We start from the raw sequence: 22,297 nt of genomic DNA, 5'->3' as shown, positions 1-22,297 counted from the left end.
AATCCTTACTATGTATGTGCCTGCCACGTTGTAAACACCCCCCCCCACACACACCCCGCCGTATTATCTATAAGTCTTGTAACAGGCATATTCTGTTAGTTCCATTTTACCCGGGGGGAAGAGAGGCACAGAGAGGCGAAGTAAGTTGTCTGCACAGCTGGTGAAGGCTGGAACAGGATTCACATTCAGACAGTCTGGTTTCAGAGTCCGAGCTCTTGTGGTTTGCCCAAGATAGCAAATAACAACAATAAAAAAAAAAAAATTCAAACAAAAACCAAGGCGCGCAGGCGCGCGCGCAAGCATGAAACCCCGGGCTCGTAAAGGAATTGCTGCAACCGCTCGCTTTACAGCGACATCCTCCAGCCTAATTGTATCTGCCTTCTGAAATGAATGAATGAATGAATGAATGAATGAATGAATGAATGAATAAATAAATAAATAAATAAATAAATAAACCAGCAAGCCACGAAACTAAGAGTTAGACAGCTTTTGAACATTGCACAGTATTTAGTGCCTGCCTTTGCAAAGCGGAGCCAAAGACACCAAAGCCGCGGAAACGGCCTTTGAAGGCGCCCGGAGCACCCCGCTTGGCAAGGTGAAAGGGACCTAAATGGGCGTGAGCGGCTGTGAAGGGAGGCCGTGGGGGGAAAGGGTTAAGTTAAGGCTGTGCGCGGCAAGTCGGTCGAGTTTCAGAAAGTTCTCCGGGGAGCCCCAGCGCCGCGTCCCTCCGCGACCCTGCCGGCGGGCGAGGCCGACTGTAACAGGATGCTGGGGCTCCGGGCGCTCGCCCCTCGCTTTGTGCGAGGCACAAGGACCAATAGGGAACGAGGCAAAAATTGGGTGCCGTAAACCCGACAAGGGGGCGAGGAGGCCCGCCGCGGGAAGAGCGGGGGAGGAGAGAGGGAGGAGCAGGGCGGGCCGAGCTTGGAGGAGGCCGGCGCCCCCGACAGGAGCGGGGGACGCCCGGGGGAGCGGGCCTCGGAGCGCAGGCGGGAGGCGGGAGGCGGGAGGCGGGAGGCGGGCGCGGGGGGGGGGTGGCCGGGCCGCCGCGCGTGACGTAGCGCGGGGCAGGGCGTTATCAGCTGCGGGGCCGCGGCGGGGGCGGCGCGGCGACAGCGGACGGCGCCGCCCGGGCCCGGACGGCTGCAGCCCGCGGCCGCGAGCGGGTCCCGAGCGCTTCCGGCGGTCGCCCCGTCGCCGGGCCCCGTCTCAGGGCGGCATGAGCCCGCGGCCGCGGCAGCCCTAGCCCGCGCTGCTCCGTCCCGGGCGGCCCGGCTGCGGTGGCGGGTGCTCGCTGCAAGGGTGGGGGCCATGAAGCCGAGCGCGGCCGGGCCGGCGAGGGAGCTGGAGCCGCAGGCGCCGGGCCGGGGCGAGCAGCGCGCGGCGGAGCCCGAGGGGCGCTGGCGGGAGAAGGGCGAGGCGGACACGGAGCGGCAGCGCACCAGGGAGCGGCAGGAGGCCACGCTGGCCGGGCTGGCGGAGCTGGAGTACCTGCGCCAGCGCCAGGAGCTGCTGGTGCGGGGCGCCCTGCGCGGCGCCGGGGGTGCGGGCGTCGCGGCGCCCCGCGCTGGGGAGCTGCCGGCGGAGGCGGCGCAGCGCAGCCGCCTGGAGGAGAAGTTCCTGGAGGAGAATATCTTGCTGCTGCGGAAGCAATTGGTAGGTCGTGCCTGGAGGTAGAGGCACGGCTGTCCCCGCACAGGGGCCGGGACTCGGGTAGGTGGTCTGGGGGTGGGCGCCACAGTGCCTCCGGCTTGGCGGGGCGCGCGCGCGCGGGGTGGGGTGGGGGCTCTCCGGGTTCCGGGACCCTCCCCCCTTCCTGCGTGGGCCGCCGGCGCCCACGCGTGTGTGCGGGTGCCCGCTTTGTGTCAGGTGGCGACCCGGCGCGGGTGGCCAGGACGGCTGGCGGCGCTGCCTTCGGGATTCTCGGAGTCGCCGGGCCGTAACCTTCAGGGTCTCGGGTTAGACGACTGCAGCGCCCTCCTTTAAAATACCATCTCGTTTGGGGGGGGGGGGGTCCTTAGCTCCACGTCCTCCCGCCGAGAGGGGACAAAAGCCGGGCAGGGGGCTGGTGGCGGGGTTAACTGTCCGATGCTGAATTTTACGATTCCGCGGAAGCGCGCGGAGGGGGCCCTGGCCCTCCCGGGGCTCTCGGCGTGCAGGCGTGCAGGCGTGCCAGCTTTGGCCTGGGCTGCCGCCTAATTTCAAATAGAAGCCCTTTGTATGAGGCACAGCAAAAACACGCAAATGATAGAAATTTGGCTGGAGAGAGTGCCCCGTCCTCTCCTGTTTCATGTGATTGGTGGTGGAGGTGGGAGAAGAGAGAACCTGCTCCTGGGCAGCACGTATCTCCGTCCGGGGCTCAGTCGTTCTCTGCCATCTGCGTTCACGGGGAAGAACAAGAACTTTGGCGCTTAATGTATTGATGAGCAGCTTTTGACCCCGCCTCAGAATAATGGCGGCAGCTTTGTTATGGTGACCTCAAAAATGTAGTTTTGAAAACAGAGAGAGAGAGAGAGAGAGAGAGAGAGAAAGCTTTTTCTGACCATGTGATACTGTCTGAGACCGGACACATGCTAGATAATGTCCCTCCTGCAATAGTGAACATAGGTGATGCCATGTGGTTAATTGTCAAGGGGGTTTCTTGTATTCTCTCTTTTTCAGATAATTTTTCTCTCTCCTCTTTCTCTCTCTCTCGGCATCAGAGGGGTTTTACTTTGGTTCCTTTTTCCTGGAGAAACGCATTCTAGCAAACAGGCATGTACGGTTTTTGTCTACAAGCTTTTAAAACCAAGGGACAGACAGGACTGGAATAGATACTCCTTTGCATCTGTTTTTTTGAAGATGTGCCCTGGTTTGTGCACTACCTGTTTTGGCGTTTTCCTGTTTCTTTGGAAGTAGACCAGGTCTGTATGTAACATGGATGTGAGTTCATTCCTGCCAGTAATGCCTGGTCGTTGACGTTTTATGCATTGTCTTGTGCAATAGCACCTTTTTCTCTTCACGAGTTTCAAGATTGTGAGTGGCACATTCCTGTTGTCCCCTGGAGGGGAGCAAGACAGCACGTCAGGAGAATTTCAGCCCAGCGTTTTGTGGTACTATTTTCATTTGTAGACTTGGCATTCATGATTTGAACCAGATGCCTTTTGAGTTCTTTTGCTTTCCCAGCAATAGGAAGCACTAGGTGGCGGTGTGAGTTAGCGCTACAGATCTGTCACCCTGGGAAACCCGAGTTGTGTTCAAATCTTGATGGACCTTCCCTTGAGGGTTTTGGATTTTGCCAGCTCACATTATACTTGGCACTGGCTATTAGTATTAGTTTCTCACTTTCAAAGGCCCTAAGACTGATTAAACCCCACAAAGCAGCTAATAGAAAACAAAACTCTGTGGGACATTTGGCCAGAAAATCTCACCTAAGTAAGAGTATAGTGTATGGTAGGAAATATCTTACACTCTGACTTCAAATTAAAGAGTCTGCTGTGAAGTACGGTTTTGTAAAAAATTGGCTATACGCAGAGGATTTTTTTTAAAATCTCGTTTTCTTGTCCTTACCTATAAAAAGTGAGTTTGCATATATTCATTGAAACAAAAAGCAAGTCCTGTTTTTATGAAGAAACTATAGCACCACAAAATGTAAGGAAGTAAAACTAAACAATAGGACATATTCTTGAAGATTAAAAAAATTTTTTTTTCAGGTCATCCAGTAAGATTTTGGTTTTGGAAGATTTAGTGAACTCTCCAAGTGGTAATTTGAAGCTTAAGAGCAGACTTTCTGGTTCTTTATGACCAAACATGTTCATTTTTCTTTTCTGTCTTTCTTCCTAATCAGAATTGTTTGCGGAGAAGAGATGCTGGTTTGTTGAATCAGTTGCAAGAACTTGACAAGCAGATAAGCGACCTTAGACTGGATGTAGAAAAGACATCTGAAGAGCACCTGGAGACAGATAGTCGGCCCAGCTCAGGTGAGTATGTGAGCACAAGGACAGCATTCTGCACTCAAGTTCTACTTCAGCCCCCAGTGTTTAACATTCCCAGACCTGCAAATGGCAATGGAGTTTGTTTCTAGTGCAAAGAGGATTAAAAAAAAAAAAAAAAAAAAAAAGCAGTCTGCCATTCAGTTGTATGAGAGGGAAATAAAACCAGATGAAAAAATTTTTAATAATGAGATTGATCTGACTGGAGTCCCCTGAGTGTAAAAATAAAAGCTTCTATTCAAATTTCTGGAAGAGCAGTCCTCCTTTGAAACTTGAGAAAGTCAGAACTGGGCTAGAAAATTTGTCACACTTCAGCTTCCTGAGACCACTTCAAAAGTTTTTTTTTTTTTTCTTTTAAGCCATTTGGCTCCTTAACTAGATTTTTTTTTCTTCAAATTATTCTTTTTTGAAACATTTGTGATGAAGTTGAGGTTTTGACAGACCTAAGTCTCTTTCCTTGCACATCTTTAAAGGTGGGGTCAAGGAGGAGGAAGGTTAATTTGAGAGTGAGAGTAACTTTGAAATGTATCCATAGATATGGGCTCTTTGCCTTTTTCTAAGAGTTGCTTGAAATAAAATCATACAGTCACAACACTAAATCCAGTGGACCAAAATTGTGCCCCCCTCCACCTCCCACCCAAGGAAGCCTCCCTTTCCTATCTTTCCTAGTTGATTAACCCTTTTCTTTTTAAGCACAAATGTGTATATTGCTTGACATGATCTTAATTCCAAATGGTGTTTTTATTTGTAGGGTTTTATGAGCTGAGTGATGGGGCTTCAGGATCCCTTTCCAATTCCTCTAACTCGGTCTTCAGTGAGTGTTTATCGAGTTGTCATTCCAGCACCTGTTTTTGCAGCCCCTTGGAGGCAACCTTGACTATCTCAGATGGTTGCCCCAAATCTGCAGGTAAGACTTTTTAGAATTGATAGACATTTTTAACTGGAAGGGGGTCAAAGGCTCTTAAAGATTATCTAGCTCCAGAACCCCTTCTATTGGTAGAAAAACAAAAGGTCAGAGAATTTCATCACTGTGCTACATTTCATGACATAGTTGATCTAGAACCACAATGACCACTATTCAAGTCCTCTTTGGGTAACAGTTAGCTGATGGTGGTAAGATAGCTTATCGTTAGAAATCCTGTCCCAATATTACAGGTTTTGGTGCTCTGTTTGTGAGCCTTTGCTGTTTGTTTAACTTGTTTGCATTTTCTTTTGAAAAGCACTTTGGATTTTTTTTTTTAATCATTTAAAGCTCAGGCTTACACTAAATTAAATATATCTGCCAGACTGATTGGTACTTCAGGGAGCAGTGCCCGCCCTCCCCTCTCCCCCTCCCCAGGTTATCTAGACTGTCTTGTACTATGGCAGCTGTTTTTTCTTCTGGCAGGTGGGTGGGATGAGATTCCCCTGAGCCATGTGCCACGGTCCCTCATTTTGGACCCTCCTTGCAGTGACCTCCGGAGAGAGTCTTGCTGTTGTTGGTATTGGAAGAGTTTCTGCATTTCCACTGTATGTCACTGTACTGGATGCTCTGCATACATTGACCTCCTTTGAATCCACCCAGTAGTTCTATAGGGTGTGCAAGTATTGTTAGCTCCATCATATGTCTCAGAAAAATAAGGTCTAGTGAGGTTAATTGTCTAAGGTTACAGAGCTAGTGAGAAGTAGAGGCAGGATTCAAGCTCAGGACTAACTGTCAGGTCCTAGTTTTTTCCACCACACCAAGGGAATTTAGAAATTTTTGTGTTCGACCTTCTCATTGAACAGAGGAGGAATTTGGTTTTATAAATCAGCTCGTCAGAAGCTACTCATTTGCTGAATGGCAGAGTTGTTGCTGAAACTTGGGACTCCTTTCTTCATTCTGCTTTACTCTGGTTCCTCAGAAGAGCAGAGAAAACATGGAGAGGAGCTGTAGATGCAGCACAAGTTATTGCACTCTCGGTTTCTCTTCTCTGTGTCCTCCACTTGGGTGGAAGGGTGAATTTTTGAGATCTAAGCAATGCAGAAATAAAGCCAAATAACTGAGGCTGCTAACTGGCTGTTTTCTTTGTGTTTGTACTGTGTGCTGTCAGCAGTAATCATTTGGGGAAGCACAAATCTGTGTTACCTAGAGTGTCTAGGCTTCAAGTTCATTGGTAATTGTTTCTCTTCACTCTGCAGATCTGGTTTCAGAGGGGAAGCTTTAAAACCCATTAAAGGCACTTTGGTATAGGTTTTCCTTGAAGACAGACCCCTGATCTCCCAAATGCCACATCTTCACATAATTGAGACAGTTGTACTGGGCCTTGGGGACTGAGATGTCTGTCTTGTTCCTTAACTCTAAGTAGGGAACAGGGACAGAACAGTAAAATATAGGTAAATGTAGGGCAATGTTTTAAATGTAGGGCAAAGATAGAGTAGTGGAGGAGGGGGGCTGGGCAATGATATTAGCTAGAAAAGATTCCCTTTCTTACAATTAGTTATTTATTAAGAGTGGAGGTGTAAAGACACAGCATTTGTAGAAAAATCTTTTCTTTACAAATGAACCATATCATTTCTGGGTCCAGACTGTATTTTCCCCCAGGGATGATAATCATCATCGAATGTCATGGAGCTTTCCTTTAAATTAACCAATTTACATAGATTCTGGTACATAGTAGGTTTTCAATATTTGAGTAAATATAATATAGGATATATTAAATAGTAATAGAAACTATGATTTTCCTTAGCTGAAGTTCATTAAGGGGATTTGATATTTATAATAGTCGCCAAGGTAAGACATCAAAATCATGTAATTAAGCAAGAAAGCTTGATTTCATTGTATTTTGGCATCTATGTTTTTGAGATATGGAAAATTTATTCATTAATACAATTCAATCTTTTAAAACCCTATCAAGAATTCTTTCCTATTTAAAAGATATTGTTTTTTTAGTGTCATTATTGAAAATATAAGGTGATTATTATTTTTTAAAGGTGATTATTATGTATATTTGGTTGGTCTCCATTGAAATTTGATCAGTTTCTTTGAATTTCCAGTTGACAGTTATCCTCGAACATATGTCATTAAGAACTAGGTCTAAGAAAATAGAAAATGAGGAGAAAGCTCCCAGAAAGTACAGTTTATCTGCAGCATTTCAAAAGGAAACCAGGAATATAACACAGATAGAGTAGCCCAGAGAAAGAATGACTGAAAAAGTGTGGTTTTTTTCCAGTTCTAAATGCAGTGCATACTTATTGAAAATTTAGAAAATAGAAAATAAAGAAGTAAATCTCACCTGTTTTCTCACTACACTGCTATGCTACTATTGGCATCTTGGTGTGCTTCATCTCAGACTTATTTCTTTGCATACAGTTAATAAAATTATCATCATAGTCTGGTATTATATCATGATTTTCACTAAACTTTAAAGCATTTCCCCCATATTATTCAATAGTCTGAAAGTATTTTTAGTGGTGCAATATTTTAAGATATATCATTTCTTGTTACAAAGTTCTATGTTAAATATTTCTTCCCTCATCTAGTATTATGGGCTGTATGTAAAAGAGTACAGTAGCTTGTAGGGAATAGTTGTTGATTCTTTACCATTCTCTCTACCGATGAATTTGTTTTCGTAGAAATTGGCCTGAGTCAAGCTGATGGCTAATTCATTTCTTCAGAGTGTACCTTTAAATGTTTTTCAGATCTCATAGGATGGTTGGAAAGTAAAGAAGGCCACTGTGAAGACCAGGCCTCGGGGGCAGTGTGCCATTCCTCCTCTACATCACAATTTAATTCCCTTGGTGTCATTGCAGATGTGAATCCCAAGTACCAGTGTGATCTGGTGTCTAAAAACGGGAATGATGTCTATCGCTATCCCAGTCCACTTCATGCCGTGGCGGTGCAGAGTCCAATGTTTCTCCTTTGCCTGACGGGCAACCCTCTGAGGGAAGAGGAGAGGCTTGGTAACCATGCCAGTGACATTTGCGTTGGATCTGAGCTGGACGCCATGAAGACAGACACTTCCTTACCGTCTCCAGGTAGTTTGTGGTCTGCTCCCCACCCTTCATCCAGTAAGAGAATGGATGGCTACATTCTGAGCCTGGTGCAGAAAAAAACACACCCTGTAAGGACCAACAAACCAAGAACCAGCGTGAGTGCTGATCCCACGAAGGGTCTTCTGAGGAACGGGAGCGTCTGTGTCAGAGTGACTGGGGGCCTCTCACAGGGCAACAGCGGGAACCTTAAGAATTCTAAACAGGTGCTTTTGCCCTCTGGCGGAATCCCCTCTTTGGACAACGGGACATTCTCCCCACTGAAGCAGTGGTCAAAAGAATCAAAGGCAGAACCACTGGAGAGCAAGAGGTTGTTGTCCGCGCCGGAGGCCTGCTCGCCAGGCGCTGCCACTGAACTCCCAAGCAAGCATCTGCCCAAAAATGCCAAGCCGGCTTCCCAGGAACACGCCCGGTGTCCCACGGCTGCGACAGGGGAGTCCCCCAAGGACGGCGTTCAGGTCCTAGCCGCCTCTCCGAAGGAGAGCCCCGGGAGGGGCCCCGCCCCGCCGCAGGAGAACAAAGTCGTCCAGCCACTGAGAAAGGTGTCCCAGAAAGGCGGCCTGCAGCCGGCCCCCGCAGCAGCGCCCTCTCCGGCGCCTGCTGCGCCTGCTGCGCCTGCTGCGCCGCCGTCTTCAGCGTGCGCGCTGGAGGAGCGGCCCGCGCTGGATTTCAAGAGCGAGGGCTCCTCCTCCCAAAGCCTGGAGGAAGGGCCCCCGGCCAGGGCGCCGTCGGCCCCGGGCCTGCAGGCGGCGGCCGCCCGGCCCCACCGCGGCGCCCGGACCCCAGCCGCCCCGCGCTCGGCCCCGAGGCACCGGGGGGCGCAGGGTCTCCACGCGCCCGACGGCGCGCTGCCCCCCGCGAGGGAGAAGAGCCGCGCGGCCGGCAAGAAGTGCCGCTTCCCCGACGACGACGTGGATACAAACAGGAGGCTCCGGAAGGCCTGGTCCCGGGGGCGGAAGGGCGGGGGCGGCCAGCCCGAGGCGGGGGCCCCGTGCCGGGGGCTGGGTGCGGGCCAGCGGGCGGCGGGGGCGCGGGCGCACGGCCACGGCCACGGCCGGGAGACGCTGGTGGCCAAGCCCAAGCACAAGCGAGCCGACTCGCGGCGGTGGCGCTCGGCCGCCGAGGTGTCGCTGGAGGAGGCCCTGCGCAGGTCGCGGCGGCGGCGCGAGCACGTGGGGCTGTTCCCCGCCGCCGTGCCGCTGCCCTACAGCAGCCCCTACGCCTACGTGGCCAGCGACTCCGAGTACTCGGCCGAGTGCGAGTCCCTCTTCCACTCCACGGTGCTCGACACCAGCGAGGACGAGCGCAGCAACTACACCACCAACTGCTTCGGGGACAGCGAGTCCAGCGTGAGCGACGGGGACTTCGCGGGCGACAGCACGAGCTCCAGCGACTCCGAGGAAAGCGGGGGCCTGATTTGGTCCCAGTTTGTGCAGACCCTGCCCATCCAGGCGGTCGCAGCCCCGGACCTCCACGGCAACCCCACGAAGACCTTTGTCAAAATCAAGGCCTCGCATAACCTCAAGAAGAAAATCCTCCGCTTTCGGTCGGGCTCGCTGAAGCTCATGACGACTGTTTGAGGAACGCCCCGGGGAGGGGGTGGGGGTGGCGGTGGCGGTGGAGAGGGGGGTGTTTTCTAGTTTAATAGAGGAAAAGGTGGCGTCGTATTTGTGCGTGTGCGTGCGCGTGTGTGTGTGTGTAACAGTTTCACGGAATGCTTTTCTTTTGTTGAGATAGACTTGAGGTGCTTTGTCTCGTCTTCATCCTGTAGGGATACTAGTGCCTTTATTTAGTGGAAGGTAAAGGATGTTTTGCTGGCTAGGAGTAAATACTGGGTTTTTAATGGTGGTGATAGTGAATGAATTTTGTGGTATCAGGTGACTCTTATTGGAAATTCTCTGAGCATCTGTGAAGGCACAGGTTTCGGTGTTCAAGGCTTGCTGGGATGGGGCCTTTTGATCCGAAGGTCAGGTGGATGGAATTTAGACATACTTTGCGTCTTGGTTCTCTAGGGCTGCGTCTCCATGAGGGTTTTCCCATCGAGAGGCATCACATACAATTGTGTGTAGTAGGTACGATGGACAGTCATTGTTTTCTGTAATTTTTTATATAGTCCCCCTTTCTTAGATGTATCCCCATTCTATTTTCTTCTCAGAACTGTTTGGTTTACTGGACTCAGAACTTGAAGACCAGACCCTAAATCCAGAGCTGGTGACCTCTGGGTAGGATGCTGGTAATAACTGTAAAAGGATTCACTCAAACTTTTGCCACACTTGGTGCCTAGGCCCTGGTTACATAACCCTTTCTGGGCCAGTTAGCCAACATTTTGATGCCTTTCTCTTCCTCCGTAATTTGCAGCAGATCCAGCCATTTCTTCTTGGAAGGACTTGTCTTTGGGGTAAATTTTGGTCCTTGGGTACTGAGAAATTCACTCCTAATGAAATAAACCTTGAGTGTAACTCCAAGCCCAGAATTGCTCACTGAGTATGGTGCCACCTAAGCATTGGCCCAAACATTTTAGTGCAATCCAGTCCAGATTGGATCACTGACCCTGTCTGGAAGGGCTTTTTTTTAAAAAAAAAAAAAAATTTGTTTTGGTAAGCAGTATTGTGTAAATTGTTTTTTATACCAATATATGCATGTTTTGTGCATGAGTAGTATTTGTTTTGATATTTCTATGGATGTTAAATTACTGTATGATATAAGCAGTATGTGTTTTTATATATCATTGTGTAAATTTAATATAACACATTTTATGCTGTAATAAACAATTTGTTTTACTGCTGTTAAGTTTGTTGTTTGGATATAAAACCAGTTACACATAAATCTTGTGCTGATTATTTTGGGTTTTCAATTCTAGCATTAGGATATTTGCAATAATTAAAGCAAGCTTTAGGCAAAGGCTTTAAATGGATGGTAGTAAACAAATGAGGAAAAGCAAACCACTTCTTTAGAAGAGATAAGATACTTCTTTAAAATTTAAGGTAAATTTGGTAGATGTCTTCAAAGGAAAATATTTCAGAAAAGAGTCTTCCCCGTCCCCCAACTCTGCAGTATAAAAAAATTTCCGACATGGAAAAGTTGAAATGATAGTGCAGTAAACACCTGTATAGCCAACACCCAGATTCAACAGTTGCTAACAATTGCTAACACTTGCTTTAACTCTCTTTACATATGTATTAGGTTAAACCATATTACTGGTTTTGAAGGTTAAGGACAGATTTTGGCAATCCTCCCTCCACCACACTGCTGTACCATTTTAGAGTAAATTTCAGGCATCTTGATACTTCATCTCAACACTTAAGCATGTATTTCCTAAGAATAAGGAAATTCTGTATAGAACTACAACATCATGATCATACCTAAGGAAAACTGACAATAATTCTTAATATCATCAAATATTTAATTTCTATTCAAATTTTCCAATTTGTTTCAGAATTTTTTAACAGCGTCTTCTTCCCTTTTCCTCACCAGGATTCAGTTAGTATGTGGCATTTGGTTGTAGATCTTTATAGTCTTTTTAGTTTAGTCTCCCCACATTTCTTAAACATGACATTGTGTTTTTGAAGTCCGGACAGTTGTCTCATAGAAGGGCCCACAATCTGGATTTGGTTGGTTCTTTATACTGTGTTTTAACGCCTAGTCCTTCTATTTCCTGTAAGTTGTGTTAAGGCTTGATTAGATTCATGTTAAACGTTCTTTCTTTTTTTAAGATTTTATTTATTTATTCATGAGAGACACACAGGCAGAGACATAGGCAGAGGGAGAAGCAGGCTCCCTGTGAGGAGACTGATGCGGGACTCCCTCCCAGGACCCGGGGATCACAACCTGAGCCAAAGGCAGATGCTCAACACTGAACCCAGGTGCCCCAGGCTAAACATTCTTGACAAGATTTCACTAGTGACCTTGTGTGTTTTTATAGCTTCGCAGTAAGAAACATAAGATCAGGATGCCCTGCTATTACTGAATTTAAGACTGATCCCTTGGTTAAATGGGTGAGCAGTGATTTCTCCATTATAAAATTTCTCTTTGCAAATGGTAATTATTTGTGGGTGATTCTTCAATATTGTGTGGATATTCTTCACAACTTTCCACTTAATGGCTTTAACTTACGCTGCTGAATCTTGCCTAAACCAATTATTGCTTTGGGAATTCAAAATGGTGGTTTTCTAAATATCTTCTACATTCTTCAAAAAAAAAAAAATAGCTTTCCTTATTTTTCCCCCTTTTTCTTTTTTTAATTTAAATTTTAGTTACCATACAGTGCAATATTGGTTTCTGGAGTAGAATTCAGTGATTGATCACTTACATACGACACCCAGTGCTCGTCACAAGTGTCCTCTTTAATACCTATCACCCACCTAGTCCATCCCCCTCCAACTCCCTCCATCGACTCTGTTCTCTTATGTTGAGTCTCTAATGGTTTGTTTCCCTCTCTCCTTTTTCTCTTTTCCGCCTTCCTGTATGACCATCTGTTTTCTTTCTTAAATTCCACATATGAGTGAGATCATACGGTATTTGTCTTTCTCTCACTGACTTATTTCACTTAGCATAATGTCCTCTAGTTCATTCACATTGCAAATGGCAAGATTTCTTTTTTAAAGTAATATTCAAATAACATTACTTGAGTAATATTTCATTGTATATATCCATTATAGCTGATCTTTATTCATCTTTCGATGGACATTTGGGCTCTCTCCATAGTTTGCCTATTGTTGATAACACCCCTTTTTCTTTTTTGAACCTCACAATGGAATCATGGATGTTTATTCATTTGATATTTAATAATCATAGTTATTGTTTGTTTTTGATGCTCAACATGTCCCAAATTTGGCCAATGGGAGGATAAATTTTGTTAAAAGGAAACTGGAATCAGCCCAATCTCATATTTACTATGAAATGTACTTAATTATAATTAATTTTTCAGAAGCTAAATTTAAATGCAACAAAAGTTCCTTAACCATTTTTTGAATTTTGTCTTAGAAATTTTCTTTTCCTATACTCATCTATACCTATCTCTGAGAAGGTTTTTAACTTTGGAACATAGCAAGTGATTTCTCCATGCCTATAAAGGTAAGTCATCTTGTTTCTTTTTTAAATGAGACATCTTTTTAGCAAGACCTCTCAGACAACTCAGTTCTTCAAAACGTTAGTCTTTTGCTATTCATTTGTTTTTATATGCAACCAGTCATTTTGTTTGGACTAGAATTTCTTTGACTACCTGATTAAGTCAAGCACAAGCAAGGGGATGATCTCTGCATCTTTTCTAATACCATGATCCAATCTCTTTGGGGCCAGGCTATAAAGTTTATTGTTTATGGCAACTGTGACCTGCAGTCAGTTCTTGAATCATTTCCAAGTTGTTCTCAATGAGCATTATTCTCAGAAGGGGATGCTTTCTGAAAACCAGCTTCTGAATAATTACATTTTAGGTGACAATGCCAAATGAAAAAAAGCGTGAAAAACAGGATTTTCAAAGAACCCTGTGTTTGTCCTCCTCTGTCCATTGCTTGACTTCGGTGTAGCTAGCATCTGTACTGCACTTGGAAAGTTGGGTTTTGTTCATTATTTTTGGTGACAAAATAACTGCCATTGTTGTTACAAACGACAAAAAATCCCTCTTTAAAATGTTTTCCTTTATTGAAATAAATTACAAATATTATCAGAAAAGAAAGAATATATCTGAACAAAGCATAGGTGTTTAAATTCTCTACTAATCCTCCTTAAATCTCACTAGTTTGGTGTATATATTTCCATATTCTTTTTTTTTAAAGATTTTATTTTTTCATGAGAGACAGAGGCAGAGACACAGGCAGAGGGAGAAGCAGGCTCCCTGTGGGGAGCCTGACTTGATCCCAGGACCCCAGGATCACTACCTCAGCCAAAGGCAGACATTCAACCACTGAGCCACCCAGGCGTCCCTCCATATTCTTTTATATGCTCATACAAATATAGAACCTTTATATTTTTTTCAAAATGAAGGCTCAATCTATATGTATTCTGTAATTTACTACCTTCATTTCATGGACCTGTATAGTAGATATAATTCCTAATTCTTTTTAATGGGGTTCCAATTGTGTCTTCATTGAGAAAAAGACACTAGATTTTATGGGTTACTAGTTTGTTTAGAAAAATTCTAATATTTAGCAAAAAAATGTCAACTCAAGTGCTATACCTTTGCATACATATTGCCTTTCTAGGTTTCCAATGGATTTTGTTATTTTGTATTGTGATCTCACTTATTATTGGGGGATTATTGAGGGAATCCCTTGAGGCTTGATTTAGGATTTTACCACACTGAGAAGCTTTGTGTTTTTTTTTTTTCTTCTGCCAGGTGCTTCAGGGACATTTTCAGCCTGGACTACCTTTTTTTTTTTTTTTTAATTTTTTCTTATTTTTTAAAAGTTTATTTCTTTTTAGTAATCTCTACACCCAATGTGGCGCTCAAACTCACAACCCCGAGATCAAGAGTCACATACTCTTCTTTTTTTTAAGATTTATTTATTCATAAGAAACACACATAGAGAGGGGGGGGGGGCAAAGACACAGGCAGAGGGAGAAGCAGGATCCATGCAGGGATCCTGATGTGGGACTCAATCCCAGGACTCCAGGATCACACGCTGGGCTGAAGGCGGTGCTAAACCGCTGAGCCACTCGGGCTGCTCAAGAGTCACATACTCTTCTGACTGAGCCAGCCAGGTGCCTCTGGACCACCTTTTAGATTAATTACTTTACTTTGGGTTACCTGACTATAGAAGTATTATATATTCAAATCCTAAGCCAACATGAGGATAGGCTGTGGTTACATGTTCTTAGAGGAGACTTTTCTCAAGGCAGAAGAGCTTCCTTATTTTTATCCTGGGCTAGCAAGAGGAGCGTTTCCTTGGACCAACCTTTTACTGAGGGTGTAGCCCTTCATTGATTTCAGGGATTTGAGAAAGTCTCAGTTGCAAATCCAAGCCAAGTTCTTCTTGGTAAGTGCCGGTCTAAACCAAAGTCCCTTGCTTACAAGACTAGCAACCTCTTCCCCTTACTCTTTAAAGGTGGACCAAACTTGTGTGTCCTTCTTTCTAGTAAAGTCAATACATACTTAAGAGGATGTTTGTTAATAGTTTATCAATCATTTCTGTTTTACAGTGAGACAATTAGGTTATCCAGTTCACCATATGGCTAGAAGCATAGAACTGCTCATTGCCTTGTCAATAAGTTGGATTATCCCTTCCCCCTCTTATTTTTTGGTACAATTTTGAGGTGCAATTGAAGTCCAGTAAAATGTACATATATGAACTGTACAATTTAAACAGTTTTGACATGCAACCACTACGTAACCACCACAATCAATATAACAAACATTTCTATCATGGTCAAAAGTTTCCTTGATACCTTTTGTAATCCATCTCTCCCTCTACAACTTTCCCTAGGCAACCACTGATTAGTTTTCTATCAGTATAGATTACTTTGTCATATACTCCTTTTTTTGGCCTGAATTTTTCATTCCACATGATTTTTAGATTCTTCCATGCTATGTCATGTCTCAATAGTTCATTCCTTTTTTTGTTGCTGAGTTGTATTCTTTTATGTAGATATATAACAGTTTGTTTATCCTATTTACTTGTTGGACATTTGGGTTATTTCCAGTTTGAGGTTATTCCAAATAAAACTGTGAAGAATATTCATGTACAGGTCTTTGTGGGGACAGATGTCTTTGTTTCTTTTAACTAAATGCCCAGGAATGGAATTCCTTGCTTTTGTGGTGGGTATATGTTTAACATTTTAAGAAATTACAAAAACATTTTCCAAACTGATTTTTTAAAAATTTATTCATGACACACACACATAGGCAGAGGGAGAAGCAGGTTCCGGGGAGCCTGATGCAAGACTCAATCTCAGAACTCCAGGATCACGCCCTGAGTTGAAGGCAGATGCTCAACCACTGAGCCACCCAGGTATCCCTGTTTTCTAGCTTTTAGTGTAGAAGTCTTGGTTATCTTTTGCTATATTTATTCCTATGTATTTTAAGACTTTTGGTGATACTATAAATAGAAGCTTTGTAAATTTTACTTTCCAGTTGCTGGTGGACTAAAAGATTACAATTGATATTATATATTAAGCTTGAGCTCTATACCTTGTTAACTTCATTTCTTTGTTTTAGTGATGGTTTCTTAGAATTCTAATCCTAGGCTTTTTTTTTTTTAATTTTTATTTATTTATGATAGTCACACAGAGAGAGAGAGAGAGAGGCAGAGACACAGGCAGAGGGAGAAGCAGGCTCCATGCACCGGGAGCCCGATTGTGGGATTCGATCCCGGGTCTCCAGGATTGTGCCCTGGGCCAAAGGCAGGTGCCAAACCCCTACGCCACCCAGTGATCCCTAATCCTAGGCTTTTTGATATTGTTCTAAAGATCTGGAAAACGTTGTTCATTTTTTTTTTCAATCTTTTCTCTTTGTTCTTCAGTTTGGATAGTTACTATTGATCTATCTTCATTGCCCTTGTTATCTACATTCCGCTATTGGACCCAACTAGTGAAAAAAAATTTTTTTTTAATTTAGATAATGTATTTTTCAGTCCTAAAGTTTCCAGATGAGTGTGTTTTGTTGTTGTTATTTTTAGTTTCTGTTTCTCTACTGAGAAACATTTTCATTTCAATGAAATTCATTTCATTTCATTCATTTCAAATGTGTTTTCCTTTACCTCATGGAGCATAGTGATGGTGGTTCCTTTAAAGTCTTTGATAGTTTCACCATTTAGGTGATCTTGAGATTGTCCTCTATCGATTGTTTTTCCCTTAAGAATTGTCACATTTTCCTCTTTCTTTGGTTGTCAAGTAATTTCAGACTGTATCCTGAACATTGTCAGTGTAATATTGTATATTAAATTATTATATTAGTTTTAAAAATAATCCCTAGGAGAATATTGATGTTTTTGCTTTAGCAAGCAATCAACCCAGTTAAGCTCTGACCTTAACTAAGTTCTTACCTTTGTGTTCTCCTTACCTTTACATCTCAGTTAAATCATACAAGCCTTTGCTGTGCCATTTTGGGTCTGTCCTGCACATATGTAGTTCATGGGTTAGTCTGAGACTTATGCAGGTGGTTCATATCTCATTTAAATTCTCAGTGCTTTGTTAGGTTGATTTGAGTCTGTATCTTGCATGCTTGACTCAGATGTTAGATGGAGCCAAGGGCTCATTACACAGAATTGGGGAACCCCTTTCTCTGTTTCTTTCCCATCGGGGATTTCTCCCATTCATCCCACCCCACAGGATCAACATTTCCTAATTCCTATGGCTAGGAAGACATGTTTCTATTGGAATTTTAGCTGCCTATATCACACACTGCTCTGACACTGGGGCCTGCTCTCGGGATAAAGCTGCATGAGGAAAGAAAATGGGAGACTCACCCATCCCCCCAAATCCATCTGCTTCTGTTTAATTTCACTGTTCTCAGTTCCCTGCCCCCCCTCATATTTTTATCAGAGTTTTTAATTGTAAACAGTAGGAGGTCTAGGTTATTTTGCACTCACACTGCCATGGCAGAACCAGAATCCACTGACCCATTTATTTTTATATGGATGGAATTCAAAGACCCAGCAGAATCCTACTGGAGAGCCAATCAATGTGCTTCCCCCAAATTCCCTACCTACTCTGAAAAACATACATAGGCTTTTTGTGTTCTGTTTCTTAAATGTCATATAATAGTAAGAGTCATTAAAAGCAAAGAAATCCTTTATCAGTGTTGAGGAAGGAGTGTTTAGGGTTGGCACAGTCAATTTTATTTTACGTTTTTCTAGGTGCAAACCTTTAACTTAGAAGGTAGAAGGGAGCTAATAATTTATTTCTATACTATTTTTCTTTTGGGACTAAAAAACACATAACATTCTTTACACATATGTATATTGATCAAGAGGTAACATAAAAGTGCCTTTTGTTTCCTTGGGATCATTTTGTTTCATTTCAGACTTGTCAAAACTTTTAATTATTTACCTGATCATTGTATCTCTCAGTATAATGTAAATACAGTATATAATTATGCTTTTGAAAATGGTTATTTACTCCTTGGCCCACAGTGGTTTTTTGGAGTTGCTACAACCTATCTGTTAAACATAAGGAGTAGCAGCATGGAGCCTCGAGCTGATTCAGAGAATTATTTTAATTTGGGGACTGTTGCCCAGGTAAATAACAGCTGCTTTGGAATCATTACAGCTGAAGTGGTGAATGAATAATTTACCTTTATATTTAAGTATAACAGATGAGTATTTCAGAGTTACCAAAATATAAAAAAATGTCTTCAGTATCACTAGTTCACCTAGCTGTTATATTTTAAAGGGACTGCTATAAACAGATACAAGGATGTAGAGTTGTAGCCTAAAGAGTTTTGTGGTGGTTGTGATTAATGAAAGGGAACATTAAAGTGATTAGAATTTGGTTTTGGTAAACAACCCTAAAATCTATTTATTTATTAAAATCTTGTTTATTTATTTATTAAAATCTTATGCAGAATGTGCTAAGTCTTTGAGCTGGCAAACTCGGTCAGGGAATCTTGCAAGAGCATCTTTTTCCCCTGAAAGTTTCTTTTTAATTTTTTTTAAAATTTATTTATGATAGTCAGAGAGAGAGAGAGAGAGAGAGAGGCAGAGACACAGGCAGAGGGAGAAGCAGGCTCCATGCACTGAGAGCCCGACGTGGGATTCGATCCCTGGTCTCCAGGATCAGGCCCTGGGCCAAAGGCAGGCGCCAAACCGTTGCACCACCCAGGGATCCCTTCTTTTTAAATTTTATTCCTTACTTAAGAGGAAGCTATTTTCACATTTCTGGCTTTCTAGTAGGTCTTGGCATTTTATTCTGAATATTGTACTTAGCTAGAACCAGAAAATGCAGGGATCTATTTTTTACTCTAAGGAGTTTTTTTTTAATTGAAAATAATCTTTCATGATTATAAACACAGTCTATGTGTATTATAGAAAATTTAAAAAATACAAATAAGCAAAAACTAGGAATATAAAACACAATTTTTATTATTCAGAGATGATTCCTACACACCTTTCATTTTCTATCCTTTCAGATCTCCTTCAATTATGGATATACATGAATTTTTGTTCCTAGAATGAGATCATACCTACTTGCTGTTTTGCCACTTGATGTTTAAAGTCAAGAGTCTCTGCCTTTCCATGTAAATGCATTTTCTCTTATCTAATATCCAGGATACATTCAAATTTCCCCAACTGTTAGGGGAACTTTAGAAAAAAATTTAAAATTAAATTAAAACAATTATTGATAAAAGATTGTTATTCTAAATATTTGCCTACATTCAGTTGATTCAAAATTCATAGGAAGCCTTTGGTAGGCCTAATGGTTGATATTGATAATCATGTGGCTAATTTCTTATATGGATTAATTGATCCTGGTCACAACTATAGAGTTACCAAAATTAAAAATAAACTTTTGCTCTGATGAATTCAGGGACTGAAATGATACACATTCTGTCAAGAAGTTCCTAATAAGAATGACAAAACATATAATGTGAGGAATGTAACAGTCCTTATATTTGTAGCTTTTTTTTTTTTTTTTGTATTACTTTACGTAATGTGTGAGTAAGGTTTACTAAGTTAGAACCTTTGGAAAAGACTCAGGTAATTGCTGACCACTAGCATATATTCCATACATGAGCTTTTTGAGTTTTGTCCCCCTAAATGATATCCCATGTCAGGAAAGAGTTACAGTTATACTCCTGTTGATATTTAGAGGATAGGATTTAGGACACTGAAAATGTAGCTTATTGCCTAAAACACACATATTTTATTCTTAAAAAACAAATTTCTGAAAGAGTAGCACTGTAACATTTAGATAAATGTGCATAATTTTCTTTTTATCCTCACACCCAAGTTTTTAAATAAAAAAGTTATTTAGGGGTGCCTGGGTGGCTTAGTTGGTTGCACATCTGATTCTTGGTTGTGGCTCAGGTCATGATCTCAGGGTCCTTGGATCAAGCTCCCTGTCAGGCTCCATGCTCAGCTGGGAGTCTCCTCGAGATTCTCTCCCTTTCCCTCTACTCATGCTCACTTTCTCTCTCTCTCAAATAAAAATACATGTTTTAAAAAAATTATTTAGAACTTACATGTTAAATAAAGGTTAATAAAAAAAAAGGTAAATGCAGCATTACTTTGCCTTCCTAATCAAACAATTATTAGTATTTTGATATGGTTCCTCCAAGTATTTTTTCTATACATGTGCCATAGTTGCTCTCATATGCATAAATATATATATGTATACACATACATATATACTTATATATAAACTTATATAGATTATATAAGTATATATGTATATTTATATATGCATGTGGTATGTACTTATATATGCCTTTATATAACCATATGTACCTAGCAATGGTCAAACATTTTCTTCTGATAGTCTTTCTAATCAGCTTTTAATGGTACATAATATTTTTATTGCAGTATTCAATACTTTATTTAGCGATTCCTCCCATGTTGGAAATTTATTTTGTTTCTATTCAGGACTCAGCAACTCTGGCCCACCCACCAACTGTGCCTGAGATATTCTTCCTTCCCTTTCCCACCCATTCTCAGGGCATCTTTCCAGGATCCACATTCTCGAATGTTCCCTCAAGGAGCTTGATCTCAGGGGTCAAGCTTCATTTTGGCTCTCTTGCTCTGCTTTATCCGATGTACTTGACATTTTGAACTATTCCTTCTGGTAAGGCTGCCTTGCCAGGAAGTTGGACTTAAGTCTTTTTGCCTCTTCTCAACGCTATCTATATCTTCCCAACTCAACTCATCCTAGGTTTATAGATCTTGGCTTGGGCCGGAGCACGAGGCCTCAGTCACCATTGGATGAAAGTCAGGGTGGCAGGGAAAGGTCAGTAAAAAAAAAAAGGTCTGGTTTGTTGTGCCTATTAAAATGACTCTGGGATGAGCAACCCTTTTCATAACATTTCCTCTCATACTTAGAATTATTTTCCTAGGATAGAGTCCCAGGAATGGAATTACTAAGTTAAAGATTATGCCTATTTTTAAAGCTATTGATATTTATAATTAACTGAACATAGATAACATTTATTAGCTGTTTCTGAGACATTATCTTATTACTTTTTACAACAGTCATATACATATCTTCACTATGGATAAGGAGATAGATGCATAGAGAGTCTGTGTAACACAGCAGTACGTTATTTTTAAAAATATTTTTAATTGAAATTCGATTTGCTAACATATAGTAAAATACTCAGTGCTCATCCCATCAAATGCTCTCCTCAGTGCCCATTACCCCCTCCCCTCCACCTACCTCCCCTTTCACTACCCCTTGTTTGTTTCCCAGAGTTATGAGTCTCTCATGTTTTGTCACCCTCTCTAATTTTTTCCCATTTATTTTCCATCCTTTCGCCTATAATCCCTTTCACTCTTTCTTATATTCCCCATAATATGAGTGAAACCATATGATTGTTCTTTTCCGATTGACTTACTTCACTCAGCATAATACTGTCCAGTTCCATCCATATTGAAGCAAATGGTGGGTATTTGTTGTTTCTAATGGCTGAGTAATATTCCATTGTATATATACACCACATCTTCTTTATCCATTCATTTGTCGATGGACATCGAGGCTCCTTCCACAGTTTGGCTATTGTGGACATTCACAGCAGTACATTATTTTGAGCTATCATCATGGCACCAGTATTGTTTTTTTATTATTCAAAAGGCAACAATAGGCTTTGTTAATGTGTTTAACCTAATTTGTGGGTATGGGGAGTATGGCAACAGGAAAGATTGGTTAAATAATTTTGCTTCTTTTAAAAAGTAATTGTGATTTTTAAATTTTTTTAAAAGATTTTATTTATTTATTTGACAAAGAGCATAAGCATGGGGAGTAGGAGAAGGAGAAGGAGGCTCCCTGCTCTGCAGGAAGATTTGATCCTAGGACTCTGGAATCAAGACCTGACCCAAAGGCAGGCTCTTAACCAACTGAGCCACCCAGGCATCCTGTGATCTTTTTTTTTCTTGGAGCATTATTTGTACAAACATTCTCATATTTATGAGCACAAAACCAGTTTTAAACCAAAAGATAAACAGGAAGGCTCATTGTTGACTTGTTTATTAGATACTCCAGCACCTACCAGATGCATACACTATGTTAGGAGCTGTGCGGATGTTGACCTAGAATTCAAGCTCCATGAGGGAAAGAGAGGAGATGGATCCTGCCTACTTTGTTCACTTCTGTATTTCCAGAGCCAGGACAATGCTTGGCACACAGTGGGTGCTCAGGAAATATTTGTATTCTACAAATGAATGAAAATATTG

At 42.5% G+C, this 22,297-nt stretch overlaps 1 protein-coding gene across 2 annotated transcripts; it reads left to right on the top strand.

Moving 5' to 3' along the window:
* Positions 1-1,129: 1,129 nt before the first annotated feature.
* DACT1 (dishevelled binding antagonist of beta catenin 1) lies at positions 1,130-10,766 on the top strand. 2 transcript variants are annotated; one of them, XM_055304536.1, is made up of 4 exons: positions 1,130-1,656; positions 3,827-3,959; positions 4,723-4,878; positions 7,743-10,766. In XM_055304536.1, the coding sequence occupies exons 1-4, from the start codon at positions 1,312-1,314 to the stop codon at positions 9,560-9,562; spliced, it is 2,454 nt and encodes an 817-aa protein (XP_055160511.1). In that variant the 5' UTR covers positions 1,130-1,311; the 3' UTR covers positions 9,563-10,766. The 2 variants fall into 2 exon arrangements, with proteins under 2 accessions (XP_055160511.1, XP_055160510.1); XM_055304535.1 differs by having other exon boundaries at positions 7,632-10,766.
* The last annotated feature ends 11,531 nt before the right edge of the window (positions 10,767-22,297 follow it).

The sequence above is a fragment of the Nyctereutes procyonoides genome, unplaced genomic scaffold, assembly GCF_905146905.1.
Source record: "Nyctereutes procyonoides isolate TBG_1078 unplaced genomic scaffold, NYPRO_anot_genome, whole genome shotgun sequence".
NCBI classification, from domain to species: Eukaryota; Metazoa; Chordata; class Mammalia; order Carnivora; family Canidae; genus Nyctereutes; species Nyctereutes procyonoides.
This window is presented reverse-complemented; position numbering and strand designations above follow the sequence as displayed.